Source organism: Carassius auratus, chromosome 6 (assembly GCF_003368295.1).
Source record: "Carassius auratus strain Wakin chromosome 6, ASM336829v1, whole genome shotgun sequence".
Lineage (NCBI taxonomy): Eukaryota > Metazoa > Chordata > Actinopteri > Cypriniformes > Cyprinidae > Carassius > Carassius auratus.
The window spans coordinates 18,118,228-18,132,665 of NC_039248.1; the positions used below are offsets into that span (position 1 = coordinate 18,118,228).

Consider the following 14,438-nt stretch of genomic DNA (forward strand, 5'->3'; position numbering starts at 1 on the left):
CCAAAGGGATATTCTTTATAAAAGTTTAGAGTCAACCACGCCTTCCTAAAATGACTCGTTCTAACATGCCCCCACATGTCTAAATCATGATGTGGGAAGATCTGCACAATGCCGCCCAAATGTTTGTGCAAAGAAAGAAGGCATACCTTTTATAGTTGCCACTGTCGCCTTGTTGTGGAGATGGAAAGCAAAACTATTTTGTTTGGCCTTCTAAAAGAGGACAAAACTAGAAATCAGTGGTTAAGTTGTATTTACAACACTGTTCCAGAGCAGTTCAACCCAAATATTCAGATGTGTGCATCGCATTTTACTGAGGATGAGGACTGTTTCCAGAGAGTAGCCTACAATGCCGGTGTCTGTTTCTATAAAGTGAGGCAATTTCAACTTTACAAGGACAGTCTGGTGCTTTTGACAGCCTGTAAGTATGTTTACATATTTAAAGAATTTGGCATTTAAGATTCAAATGCAAGTTTGAGCAGTGTAGCATAGTGCTTGTTGTTTGTGTTTCTCCGATCACAAATGCAAACATGGTTTTATGTTTACGCAGCACAATGTGCAGTGCAACGCGTAAAAAGACAGTATAAGTCATTATAATCAATAATTATGTCCCCACTGGATGCAACAAATGCCTCGTTTGTAATGGGATTTATTTAAAGAATTTTCACACAGGATCACAATGTGAAGGGGCATAACATTTCTGTCACATTATTGAGGAATTCGGCCAATAACAACGCACTCGATAACTGGCCAATCAGCGTAGACCTCTCTTTTCAGAACAATGAGCTTTGTAAAAATCGACACTAGGGCTGGGACAACGCGTCGAGGTCATCGATGACGTCGACGCAAAAAATACGTCGACGTAAAATATGCGCATCTATTCGTCTAAATTTTTTTATTTCTCGAAAAAAACGTTTGCAAAATGTTTACCTTATGTGCGCTGAATATACGCGATGGCTGGATCAACATTCTGTCCAACGTTATATAACCAATCCATGGGCTTTTCTGCATTGATCTTTTTTTTGGCGGCTGTAAAAGCCTTATTTGATCGGTGAGTGATGGACCAAAATCTCTGACAGGGCGCGTATGAGAGAGAGCCCCGGCTACGCGCACGCACTCACAGTCTTCAAACAACACGAGCGCTTCTTGCTCTCTCTCTCCCTTGTGCATATTAATCAAAATCATTAAACACGATAGAAAAAGTGCGAAACACCAAAGTTTCACACGCGTTCGCGCACTCACAGTCTTCAAACTACACGAGCGCTGTCTTGCTCTCTCTCTCTCTCCCTCGTGCATATTAACCAAAATCATTAGACACGATAGGGCGGAACGCCAAAGTTTCACGTGGAGCATTCGGAGATTTTTTTTTCTCCATGACAGGCTGCTGGCTCCCACTGTTCATTTTTATTTATTTATTTTTTGGAAAAGCACTTCTCTGTATTAGCTTAAAGCCCTCAAGTTTACATTGGTTACTGTATTCTTTCAATTGCTCTAAACAAGTATTTTGGGTGACCTTTTTTATTGAATGCTAGACAACAAGTTGTTTTTATTTTCATCTGAAAGAAGAACTTTTTTTTCAGTAAGCTAGGCCCTATGTGTTCAGTAAGCTTGTTTCAGTAAGCTATGTGTTTTCAAGGCTTCAAGGTTTTATTGAATGCTATCTCTATACCAGTGCAAAGTAATGCATTCTTATTCAGTCTTTTATTTTGTAATTTTTAGAGCAATAAACATATTGCAATGTTAAGGAATTCATGTTTTTTTTTTTTTTTCATTCAGATATGTAAATCAACATGTATAAATTAGTAGTCAATTAATGGGGAGATAATCGAAATCGATTCGGTCTGAAAAAATTAATCGTTAGATTAATCGATGCATCGAAAAAAATAATCGCTAGATTAATCGTTTAAAAAATAATTGTTTATCCCAGCCCTAATCTACACGTTTCAGAAAAGCTGGGCATAGAGGAGCGACAATAATGTACATTATGTGGAACATAATGTGTTTTTTGAACCATAAACCAAATAAACATAAAATAATGTTCTTTTTAGCAACTTCAAATGACCCTTTTAAATTAATGTAGAAACAACATAGAGTGTATATATATATATATATATATATATATATATATATATATATATATATATATATACCAATACCAATACCAATACTGATTTATAGCCATTCAGCTTTAAAACATGCTGTAATTATGTATTTATGTAATACATTTAATTAAACATGATTTTTTATTCCATATGTTCCGTATGTTCTTAAAAACAATTGTTTTACCATGTTCATTTAGATTATAGTGAGATTATTTTATTACATCAATAATCTTTTTTAATCTAAATAATTTTACATCAGCCTGCTGACCACTGGTTGGAGGCCATTGATATTTTCCATAATGACTCAGTTTTAGTGTTTCTGTCTAAGAGAACCTGCAGTTTTTCAACAAAGAGACGCGTGTAATTAAAAGAAGCCTATACTGTATAATGGAACCACAAAGGCTATGTCGAGACATTTTCCCAGGGTGGCCCAATGAGGGCATATTTTGCCACGTTCAGCAGAGGCTTCTGGCAACAGATGTCCTCTGTTGCATGATACTAGCATCCCATCGGCCAGACTGTGCCACAGTGCAAGTTTCCACCCACTTGGCTGGGCCAACAGTCATGTCTGTCATTGTTCTGGAGGAAGGTGATGACACACTAGAGTTTGAAAACAAAGCTCCTCAGCAACAATTACACGTGCTCACAATAAAGTTGAAGTGGATGCCATAAGTCCATTTTGATCAGAATTACAAGAGCACTAAAGATCAAGAAAGGATTGAATGTCTTTGCGCTTTCTTTTATATCCTGTCTGCCCCATTTTATTGTGAGTGGCGTTTCTTCCCACCTTGCCTTCAGCCTGAGCCGATAGATGTAAAAGGTAGGGAACAGGCAGAAACTCACACCAACACCTTTCTGGAGCTGCCCTCACACCGGCATGGCTGGCACACGTCTTAAAAGAGTTAGCGCTGCCCACGCTCACCTATCATGCTGGAGTACAGAGGGCGATGAAGACAGGTGAATCCACCCTGCTTGTTTTGCTTGATGTTAGAAGTACAGCAGCAAAGCATACGTTCAAAGCTCTCTGCTGTCTCCTGCTATGAAATATTCATATCTGTCTGCATTAGCATTAGCAAGCTACTAATTGAGTTATGTGTATTCAGACATGTTTAACTGGCTGGCATTCCTCAAAGGAGAGACCCAATTAGATAGCACTTGCATGAATTGCCTTGCAACTTCCCTCCTCGAGCTGTTGTTCCTGTTTGTGTGTGTGGTTGCATTGTGTGTATCTGTGCAGCAGGTTACAGTGCTTAATTTTCATTACTTGCATGTCTCTCCTGTAATTTAGATGTAACCAGGCAGAACATATGACCATTTGAAGCCTTGTTTTGTAGCATCTTTCTCTGAATCAAACTTGCATCACTTCCTTCAAGGGAGGAAAATATGTGACTCCAAGCTGACCTGATGGAGTGTCACTTCAAGTGCTGCCTGCTGTATTTTGGCTCCATTATAAGATGGATCTGGAGCCATGTGTCAACATCAGTCACATTCTGCTTTCAAGCTGATGTTAAGATGGGTAGACAGCATGAATAAAGTTTAGGAGAGGAAATGAAGACAAAGCAGGGGACCAGGCAAGGATTAGGATCAATGACATGTTGCTCTTTTTTTTCTTTTTCTTATTCTTTTTTGTCCAGATCTATTAATGTAAAATTACTATTAATTACTTTCCAGATCTGTTGTTAAAATCGTTAAAATTAATGTTTTTGTTATTCTAAAATTAAATTATGAATTGTTGAAAATGAATTATATATATATATAATTCTTTTTCTTTTTTCAAGGACACTTTTGTTTGTTTGTTGTTGTTGTTCTTGCGTGTGATTGCCCTGCATCAGAATCTTTTACAAAAATTTCCTTTAATAAATGGATGAATAGAAGTGTTGTATGGTATGTATGGCTTTTGAATGAGATTGATTTTAAAATGAATTCCACACCAAAAGATCTTTAAGAAATACTGGGAAATTCTACAGCAGCGGTGCAACCTTCTGAGGTAACTGCCATTGTGAAGTCAGTAGAGGAATGTCTCTGAAATGTAATGGCGGGGTGATGTCTTGGGAAAAGACATTGAGAGTTCTTGGCTCAGTGCCTCTGCATTCATATCCAATCCCCTGTAGCTCTCTTTCTTTTAACTCTCTTTATTTAAGTAGCTCAAAAGATTGTTTCCCTGAGCACCTCACAGTCCCAGGGATCCAAAGCGGCTGTTTGGTTCTAGTCTGGTTTTCAGTCCGCTCAATGCTAAGGACCTTCTGTCCACCTTTCACCCATTACTATTTGTCAAAACTACTGTAGTTAAAGCTGACATCCTCATTCTCAAGACCCGTGTATACTGTACGCAGTGGCTGATAATTTAATGTACTTTATGCAGTATGAAAAAAAAGTGCCATTATTCATGTCTTCTGACCCGTATATATAAAGGCCAAACCACACATGTATATTAATCGTGCAGTTAATTAAATTTACATTTTTAATAAAATGACAGCCCTGGTTTTACATACACATGCAGGCTGTTCAGCTGAAATGAATTTGAGATCTTTAGACAATGATTCATCTATTCAGAGCAGCCCACTGGCCTTTGACCTCTCAGCTACAGTCAGTGAGTTCATAGTTTTCTTTGCTTTTTGAAATATAAATTCACCTCATGATCTGATTATCTTGATCCTCACAAGTTATTTTTATTTATTTAATTTTATCCGGGGGGCGTCTGTATATTATCATATCGCAGACAGGGGCTCTAATGTGAAGTTGTCATATGTAAATAAATGAATATGGAAATTTGGTGCTGACAGACAATCAAAAAGTTTTATGTGAAATCCTGCATGATATATTTATAACGACTCGAGAATTAAGTATTAAAGCCCATTTTGGTTCAAAAACTATTTTGATTCGAGAAGATATTTGGATACGGTTTCTAAGGTGAATGCAGTTGGCAGAGTGACATTGAATGGTACAGGTGTTTTAATATTCTGTGAAAAACAAATCATGTAAAATTGATAAAGCCTCCTATCAAAGAAGACATCCAGTAACTTCAGAGTGTTTTGTTTAAATACACAGAGCTCTATGAATTGGCAGTTGATGCTCACAGCATATACAGATCGCACGTGATTTTCCATAATGAATATCGATTTGTTCCTCACATTTTTCTTCACATTTCACTTTCTTTTATTCCATCCTATCCAGACAGTCTGCTTTCTGTTTTATTTAGACTAGTCTTCAAATAAGTGTCATTATCTGTAAACTGCAAGGCTTTTTAGTCGTTCTTATGTCCAGCACTATGCAAAGTTGTCCTGTTAGGGCGTTCTTTGTTGTGTTTGGAGATTAGCTTCGCTGCACCCACAAAAAGAAGAGTGGCTGGAAGAAAGAGAGAAAAAGAGAGTGTTGGAGCACTTTGTCAGGAAATTGAAAAAGCAACCAGGGAAAGAAGAGGTTACAATTGACTTCAGTGCTCTCCACTCACCCTTTCGTTCAGAAAGACGCTGTCTGACCTAAATTCATTCTACCTCATCTGCCTAGACGTTTGTTTAGCCTTCTGGGCAAACACTTAGAGAAATGTATGAAGCTGAAAAAAGAGGAATATATGTGAATATATTACACTCCAGCAGCGGAGAAGAGTAAACTGAGAGCATGAGTAGACGTTTAGTGCCCTCTAGTGGCTCTCCAAGCTGTTATTCTTCCACCAGAGAAGCCATTAGCGGTGCTCTGTGCAGATTTTCCTAAACCATCTTTGAAAGTTATTACCGGACAGTAAATCCACAGCGTGTAAATCAAAACTGCTTTGACGTCAACATAAAAGCTGCAGCAAACTGAAAAGCTGTGCTGGGGAAGAGATGACTGACTGACCCAGACTTCACTGTCACGCTGTTCGTACGATGACTCTAGCACGATGTATTGTGTGAAATCTGCTCTGAAGTGTGAAAGTGGACTGTTTTTGAATGTTTCTTCAGAAAACTGTAAGCAGCAGGGATCCAGACTCTGCTTCAAGTCCTTTAGAAAAGCGCAAAGACTCTATATACAGGTTGTCGGTCTTTCTATATATCCCCTCCCCCTCTTCCTCGCCTCAGAGTTATGAGACAAGCCTCAAGGGTTCTCAGCGGCAAGCTTATTAAAGGCTTTATCTGTTTCCAGGATTTGCAGAGGATTGTGAAACGGACATTGTTTGTACACAAGTGTTGCTCTGGGAAATAATGTTAATTTTCTGTTATACTTATGAAAGAAATGACACAAATTAGAAACTTGTGTACCTACGGCCTTCTCGAGCCTTGGCAATATCTCAGTACTCAGTCTTCCCAGACACGCTGTTCTAAAGCAGATAGTAGGAGCTCAGGGCCAAGTCCTTTGACCCCCACCTCGGCTTGCTGGTGAAGCAAGAGCATGGGATATGATCCCAGAGCACAGGCAGTGCAAACAGGATTTGGCTGTGTTGATACATGGGACTCCTTCCAGTAAATTCTGTCCATGCAGCTGAAAACTCTATATAGCCTGTTCCAAGTGACAGATATATTCATAAGTGACACATTTGTAACACTGTACAGTACACTGGGAGGAACACTATTTGTCACGTAACAGCCGTCCTCACACGGGAGATTTAGTTGATTTCAGTAGTTTGACTGTTAGATTAGTATGATGCTAAGCTAACAATACAGTACTCAAACAACCACAAAAAAAGCCTAGGCTACACAAATATCCCATATGTTTTTTATCAATACTTTTTACTATTAGACTAAATATTTAAACATGTTTCTCACTTCATCCTCCAACTTGGAAAAATCTTTTTTGTGAATAGCGTGTAATGCTAGCTTATAATTTGGCTAAAACTAGCATAAGAAAGGTACCTAACTTTGGGAACACCCTTCACTTCATAGAATGTTGCCTCTCTAGGCAGGTTCGTGTAAGAGTGTGCAAGCTGACATTGTCACTCACAAAAAAAAAAAAAAAAAAAAAAACCCCATGAGAGAGTTTGACATCAAAGATGACACATACAATTAATTTAGAAAACCAATGGCTTATAAAGATACAAATGTGCATGGAAATCAATATAAGGGGCCTTTAATGGTCAAGATTTCTGTCGAGAATATAGAAAATGTAATCAGTTGTCCAAAATAGGCCTAAACCAGCCAAGGTACTGTATCATCAAAACATTATAAACCAAAATCCCAGAAAATAGTGATACCCTTTTTGTTAATATCGCACAGCTTTAGTGTGGGTGAAAACCCAAAGGAATGTCAGGCCTAATCATCAGGGCTCTCGTTGGCATGGCAAACATGATGGCTTACAGTGTTGCCACACATGCACATAAGCATGGAAGTCAGTGTTTGAAAACAGTGCTGAGTGGTTATGCCAAAGAGACAGACAGCCAAAGAGGACAGCTGTAGCCTGGAGTACTTACACATACTGAGATGTGTCTGGGCGACCGAATCCCGAATGGAGAAATCCAGGAAATATTTGTGCATCATAGCCTCTCATGCGACAACAGTCTCACACACAGGCTTTCAGAGAGAAACTCATCCAATAATTGATCACACACAGATGATTTCACCATCCTTTGCTGTAATTGCTTAGCTGGAGGGGAGGGAGGGGGATAGAATATTCTTTTATATGAAATATCGAAATAACAAATCCAGGGCTCGGGGTGGACATTAAGAAGAAGAATGTGAGCGAAAAGTCATCAGCTGGCCCGCGGCCCAGTATCCGTGGCTGAGGAAAAGCCTGCAGTCATCAGAAAGTGGACGTATTTACTGCTGCGCCTCTCGCAGAACGAAAGCGAGAGTGAAAAATGACTTTGTTTGTGAATCAGAGAGTAGCTAATCAGATCTCACTCTCATTCCATTGCTCACTATATATACACTTTATATCAGAACCACCCCACTTTTCCCTCTGGCATTTGAGGACAGAGATACACTTGTGACAGCCATTTGGATGCACACAATATCCTACGGAAATCCATTAAATGTTGATAGATAATGCATTTAAAGGGTCTGTTTGGCCAAAATGTAAATTCTGTCATCAGCTACACGCCCTCATTCTAAAACTGTTTGACTTTGTTTCTTGCGAGGAACACTAAAGTAGTTATCTATCAGAATTCCTAAGCAGCTGTTTTCCATGCAACGTAAGTTACATGCTTAGTTCTCCAATACATTTAAGTTCTGTCATCATTTACTAACCCTCATATCATTCCAACCCCATAAGACTTTTATCTACCAAACACAAATGATGTTTTTAATGAAACCTGACAGCTACAGTTTTACAATATGATTACTTTTACAACGTTTTCACTAACTGTTTGAAGCATTGGTGTAATGGATGGACAGACATCTGTCAGGCTTCATTAAAAAATATCTTTATTTGTGCTTCAAGAATAATTGAAGTCTTATAGGTTTGGAATGACATAGGGGTGAGTTATTGATGACAAGTACATTTTTTGGAGTGAAGTTTAAAGTTAAATAGCTATTAAAGGGTTTGGAAAAGCAATGGAAAAAGCAGCTTGGACATTCTGCTAAATATGTCCTTTGGAATAAAGTAAGTCAAATGGGTTTAAAATGGCAAGCGTGTGAGTAAATTATGACAGAACTTACATTTTTTTTGGGTGAACTATGGCTTGAAGCTGTGTGTGAGTTTGTGAAATGGTTTTTCATTGAAAAAGTTAGGAAAGTAGACATCGAAAAGTTAGTTTTTATCTGTGCATTTCTTATCATTGTAAATCAAGCATATCTTCACTCTAAGGTCGAAGGTTATTCCGACCAAGCCAAGCCATGAGTCTCACTTTCACAGCTTTATGTGCTGATATAAATCTCAGTTGCCTTTTTTCTTCAGTTTGCTTTGGCTGAGCTTATACGTTATGAAAGATCTTTGTTTCTCTGTGTTTGATTTTAGAACACCCTGGAGACTTGCAACATATGTAGTAAGCCCATAATGGAGCGTATCCTACGGGCGACTGGGAAGGCCTATCATCCCCAGTGCTTCATCTGTGTGGTCTGCCATCGGAGTCTGGACGGCATTCCCTTTACTGTGGACGCCTCCAACCACATCCACTGCATCGAAGACTTCCACAAGTACGACCAGGCACACAAATATGCTTCATGCATCCATATACTACATGCAGGACTTCTGTAAACACATATAACACAAAACATGTTATCTTAATCTCAAGTACATTAACTTATACATGTAATCAAATATTTAAAGCTATTTTGGGGATCAAGTATCACATTCAAAACAATCTTATTTACAGGCAATACGACTTTTAAGTAGTCTGTTCAGCCTTTTTGTATGTATTAAGGAACTGAAAGGTTTCAGAAGGAATATGGGATTGTGAGAATATGATCACAACAGAAATGCCATTGTGTCGAGGAACAGTTGTGCTGTACCTGGATTGTACTCATTGTTACTATTGTGGTATAATTAGGCCACCATCTGCTGAACTTCCCCCTTTTTGCTGTTTGTTGGTAAAACCCAATGAAGAAGTGAATCACCTGACTGTTAGGCTTTGTGTACACACACTCGCCTCTTCTCTCTCTGTTCCTGTCCTATGTTCTCAAACCGCTGAACACACAGATGTAGTCATTGTGGTGCTTTCTAAAACATTTCTGTCTTTGAAATAAGTTCCACTGGGTAATGTCCTCATTTGTAATTCGCTTTGTATAAAAGCATCTGCTAAATGACTAAATGTAATGTAAATGTTAATGTAATAAGATTAGCTTATTGATGGTTTTCACCACTTTTAAAAGTAATAATAATAATAATATTTTTTTTCATTATTTACTGACCCTCTTGCCATTCCAGACCTGTATGACTTGCTTTTAAGTCTTTATTCACTAACAGTCTTGAGAGCTCTCCTACTCATAGTTATCGAATGTGCTCAATGATCGATACTATCAAGATTCTTTTGCTTTTGATGACATAATATAAGTCTGTAGCTTCAAATTAATTACCAAATGTTCCAGAGCAGAGGTGGCCAAACTTTACTATGAGAGGTCAACATTTTTTAATATGGCGCAAAAATAAATGTTGCATCATATCTAACTACACTACTTTTCAAAACTTTGGGTTGGTGGGATTCTATTTTTTTTTTTTTTTGTTATGTTTTTATGTTAATGTTTATATTTTTACACTCGTTTACTCACCAACTCTGATTTTTTTTTCTGATTTATTTGATCAAAAATACAGTAAAACAATAATACTGTTTAATATTATAATTTAAAATGACAGTTTTCTATGTTAATATATTTTAAAATGTAATTTGTTCCTATTTTGGCAAAGCTAGATTTCAGGTATTAAAATCAGATCATCAAAACGGTTGTGGTGCATTATGTTTTTGTGGAAACCAAAATGTGAAGTTCAAAAGATCAACATTTATTTGAATTTATTAAGATATATAAATATATTTAGATATATTTTGTAACATTATGTCTGTACTCATATTTTAGTTAATTTAATGTGTTGGTGCTTACTGGCCTCAGATTCGAATGATAGTGTTCACAGTCTTTGACTGTTTTTCCTTCGCTTTTTCAAGGAAATTTGCTCCTCGTTGCTCTGTGTGTAAAGAGCCCATAATGCCAGCACCTGGCCAGGAGGAGACTGTGCGTATTGTGGCTTTAGACCGTGACTTCCATGTGCAGTGTTATCGCTGTGAGGTGAGTAAAAGCCCTTGGGTGGTTGGTAAAAATTCCTACATATCTTTAGAAAATAAAGTTTCGTACTGATATTTTTGTCCTTTTTCAAAACTATCTTCTCTCTGTGTGTGTGTGCTCACTTTAGGATTGTGGCTGTCTTCTCTCTGAGGGAGACAACCAGGGTTGCTACCCTCTGGATGGCCACGTTCTCTGCAAAAACTGCAACACCAGTCGCATCCAGGCCCTCACTGCCAAGGCCACGACTGACCTCTGAGTAACACACATATCTACATGCAGGTCCCTGAGAAATCCTGAGAAACACCATATCCTGTCACATCACTGCACACAAATATTTATGCTCAGACAAATGCACATGTACACACAAAGCTGTCTTTTCACTTAAGGGGCCACGACTTGTCTTGTCGCTCATGCACCTCCACACACTGTGCCTTGTATTAAAATTGCACTCAGAAATGTATTCACCAGAGCCTTAACACAGCTGCTTGAAAAAACCTAAACAAAGTAGGCCTTAACATATAGAGAAAGACTATTAGATTCTAACTGATGTCCACGGAGCTGTTCAGTTGTGAAGTGGGACATTAAGAAAACCCTCATAGAACATCATAGAATCTACCTCTAAAAAGGGACCATGCTGTCTTATCACTATGCATTCCAGTATGTATCCAACCTGCAGCTTTCATTTTATTTTAAATCTCTGCATTGTAATGTCACAATCCATCCCAACTTTCACACTGAGCTACTAGTCACACAAGTATAGATTCTCTGCAATGGCTTTATCAAATAACGCAGATACGAAAATAATTGGAAGTTTTCATTACGCGTCATTCAAGCTGGTTAAAAATAATTTTTAAATCCTCTTATGGTGGCTGTGAAATTGGAGGTTTTATGTTTGCTAAGGTACAAAAGACGGTATAGAAAGACCTGGACATCGACTCGTGCTTCATCGGTATGTTTTTGTAAACATGTTTGGGAATGCATATCCTTTCGATTTACATTTCTGAATTTACCCTTTGAGTTGAAAATGACCAAAGAGCTACATTTACTTTCTCTGTGACAGCGTGTATGTATATTATTGTATGCTAATGAAATTGAATGAGGAGTATTTTATCCTTTAAGGACTGTGAATGACCTTCAGTAGCTCAGAAGCCTAAATACATTGTGGTTCATTCAGTGCGGTTTCCTGTATCTTCCTCAGTGTACCGCTTATATTCAAATGAATTTATCAAGAAATATTCTGCGCTTGGAACTTTTTTGTGGTTTGGTGGTGTTGTATTTTTTTTCAGAAATGCGCTCAGTTATCACATTGATTTGTATATCATGAGTGAAAATGGTAAAAAGGTCTAAGGATAAAATGTATGTATTTAGATATGCACAGTAAATTGTGCAATAATGCAACAGCAGATCGAGAATCGTTTGGTATTAAATGAAAATTCTCAGAGGAAAAACTGTCAGATTAGTGATAAAATGTGTGACAATCAGGGCTGAAAGGATGTTGGAAATGTTTTATTTTATCTCATTTGATCTAAGACTTTAAGGGCTGATGAGAGACAGCCTTGTGAGCAATCTTTTAAGTGTCCTCAAATTGTGAATTTATTGTAGTATTAGTTGCGTACGATAGAGATAAGTATTAATAAAAAATAGGAAAAACGTTTATAGGGAAAATCTATTTTCTTTCATAATTTTGTACATGGATGAGACCATTATGCAAATTTCTTCTTTGTTGTTGCATTGACACTTTACTAAGAAGAATATGCAGACATTTTTTATTCAACGAGAAATTGTTCATGCTGTTCTTAAAGCTACAGTGCACACATTTTGGGAAAATCTGAAATTATGTATATATATCTACAGAGTGTCACTATAAATTGTGAGTTTTAGAGTGTTAACACCTCAGGAAATTTCCAGTCAGTGTGCTGCAGTGATGCCCCAGGGAACTTCCCCTCTGGTTGAAGGGTAAATTCAGATGTGAAAGTCATGATATATATATATGCAAACAGATATAAATAGACGGTTACAAGCACCTCTTGATTTATTATGGCTGTTTGTGGATTTTCAGTGTGTAAAATGAAATGTGCTGTAGCTTTAAGCCATGAGAGCTTCATTAGTGCTTCATTGCTTCAATCTGTACCTCTCTTACCTTTTCTATATGTGCCTTTTTCAGCTTGTGAGAAACTGAGGTGGTGTTGTTTGAACACAAACACAGCTGTGGCTTGTGGCTGATGATATGTCTTTGAATGGTCCATTTTGTTTTTGTTACCGGTTTTTTTTTTTCCACACTACTTAGAGGCTATGCATGTTCGCAACTTGAACCAATCTTTATTTCCAGGTTTTATATAGAAAGACCAAATATTTTAAGACTTAATTAGATATTTCATTGTATTGTCTTTAAAAGCATTAAGTGTTATTGGAAAGAGAATTATTGCTGTATAACTTGGCACATTTAGGTTGTCCTTCCTCCTTTTTTGCTTTACTGCTTATTCCCCAATCCCATCTCAAGTTCTTTTTATTCAAATTTCTTATAGATGTGCTTCATCTGTTAAGCAGTTTTGCCCATTTGAGTTTTTTTTTTTTTTAAATTGATTTGTTCTCTTCAAGTTTTGGATCAGGATGCAATTTAAAACACTTTGTACCACGTTTACCCGTTTGTGATCATTACAGTAGCAATAGCCTGATGATTATGATTGTCTTGAAATATGTGGTATATTAGAATTTTCATGCATGAGGCACTTTTTTTTTTTTTGTCAAAAAAAAAAAAAATGCATAAAACAACCTAATCTGTGCCCCAGTGACATTCTAAGTATAGACTTGGATTCTGTTCTTACACTCTGTTGTTTTTGATTACATAACAACTTCCTCTATAATTAATAAATCTTTTGAAAACCTCCACAGTGATTATTTGCTTTTTCTGTTTGTCAGTTGTTTTTTTTCTTTCTTCCTAATGCTGCTGTTAATTCATATTTCAGCTTTTTGCAGGGTTTGGCAGGTTTCCCAGGTAACGGAGACAGATTTTCATTGTACTCTTTGTATAGCCTAAAGGAGAATTCATTTATTATGCTACTTGCTGATATCAGTGGTACATTCAGCACATGCTTAGCTACTTGAGGTGGCATTTGAAAGACATTCAGCACAGAACCATGATTTAGATGAGCTCAAAATGCTACTGTGTGACAGCATTTCTTGTCTTTTGTTGCTTAGATATTTAATCAGCGAAATAAGTGAGATATAAAGTGGGTTAGGAGGCTGGAATGAGGCTGATGGAGTTGTTAAAATTTAAGAGACTCAAAAGAAAAGACAATTTTCTTGGGCCTTCTGAGTCCTTGCTTGATTTAATCCTTTCGATTTGTCATCATGCATTCCAGGAACCGGCAATAAGCTTCACACAATGTTTTATTCTTTCCAGACTGCTAAATTGGAGCAGCACATCCACAATATTGGAGTTGAAAGTGATCGCAGAGGAATGCAGAAAATGAAAAATAGTTTAAAAGAAATAAATACAAATTTCTGAATGTCTGTATTTTAACACTGGCAGATATTTGAGGGTAGCATTGGAGACCACCTTACACCACAACATTTTTCAAATAATATTATGGCATTATGTCTTTGGAATTGCGGTCACAGTGCAACAGTTTTTGACCTAATCTCCCTATTCGATTAATTATTTGACTTGCGTATCCATAGTCTTTCATCTAAGCATGTGATATATGAAAGGAAAAAA

The 14,438-nt window shown here is 37.3% G+C and overlaps 1 protein-coding gene across 3 annotated transcripts in view; it reads left to right on the forward strand.

Annotated features, from left to right (window-relative positions):
- LOC113099054 (lipoma-preferred partner homolog) overlaps window positions 1–13,609 on the forward strand; it is a 175,596-nt gene extending 161,987 nt beyond the window's left edge. For all 3 annotated transcript variants that reach the window (XM_026264147.1, XM_026264134.1, XM_026264139.1), the window contains 3 exons: window positions 8,964–9,142; window positions 10,603–10,723; window positions 10,848–13,609. In XM_026264147.1, the coding sequence (XP_026119932.1) occupies window positions 8,964–9,142; window positions 10,603–10,723; window positions 10,848–10,976 (429 nt within the window). In that variant the 3' untranslated portion in view covers window positions 10,977–13,609. The remainder of the gene's footprint in view (window positions 1–8,963; window positions 9,143–10,602; window positions 10,724–10,847) is intronic.
- Window positions 13,610–14,438: the final 829 nt, after the last annotated feature.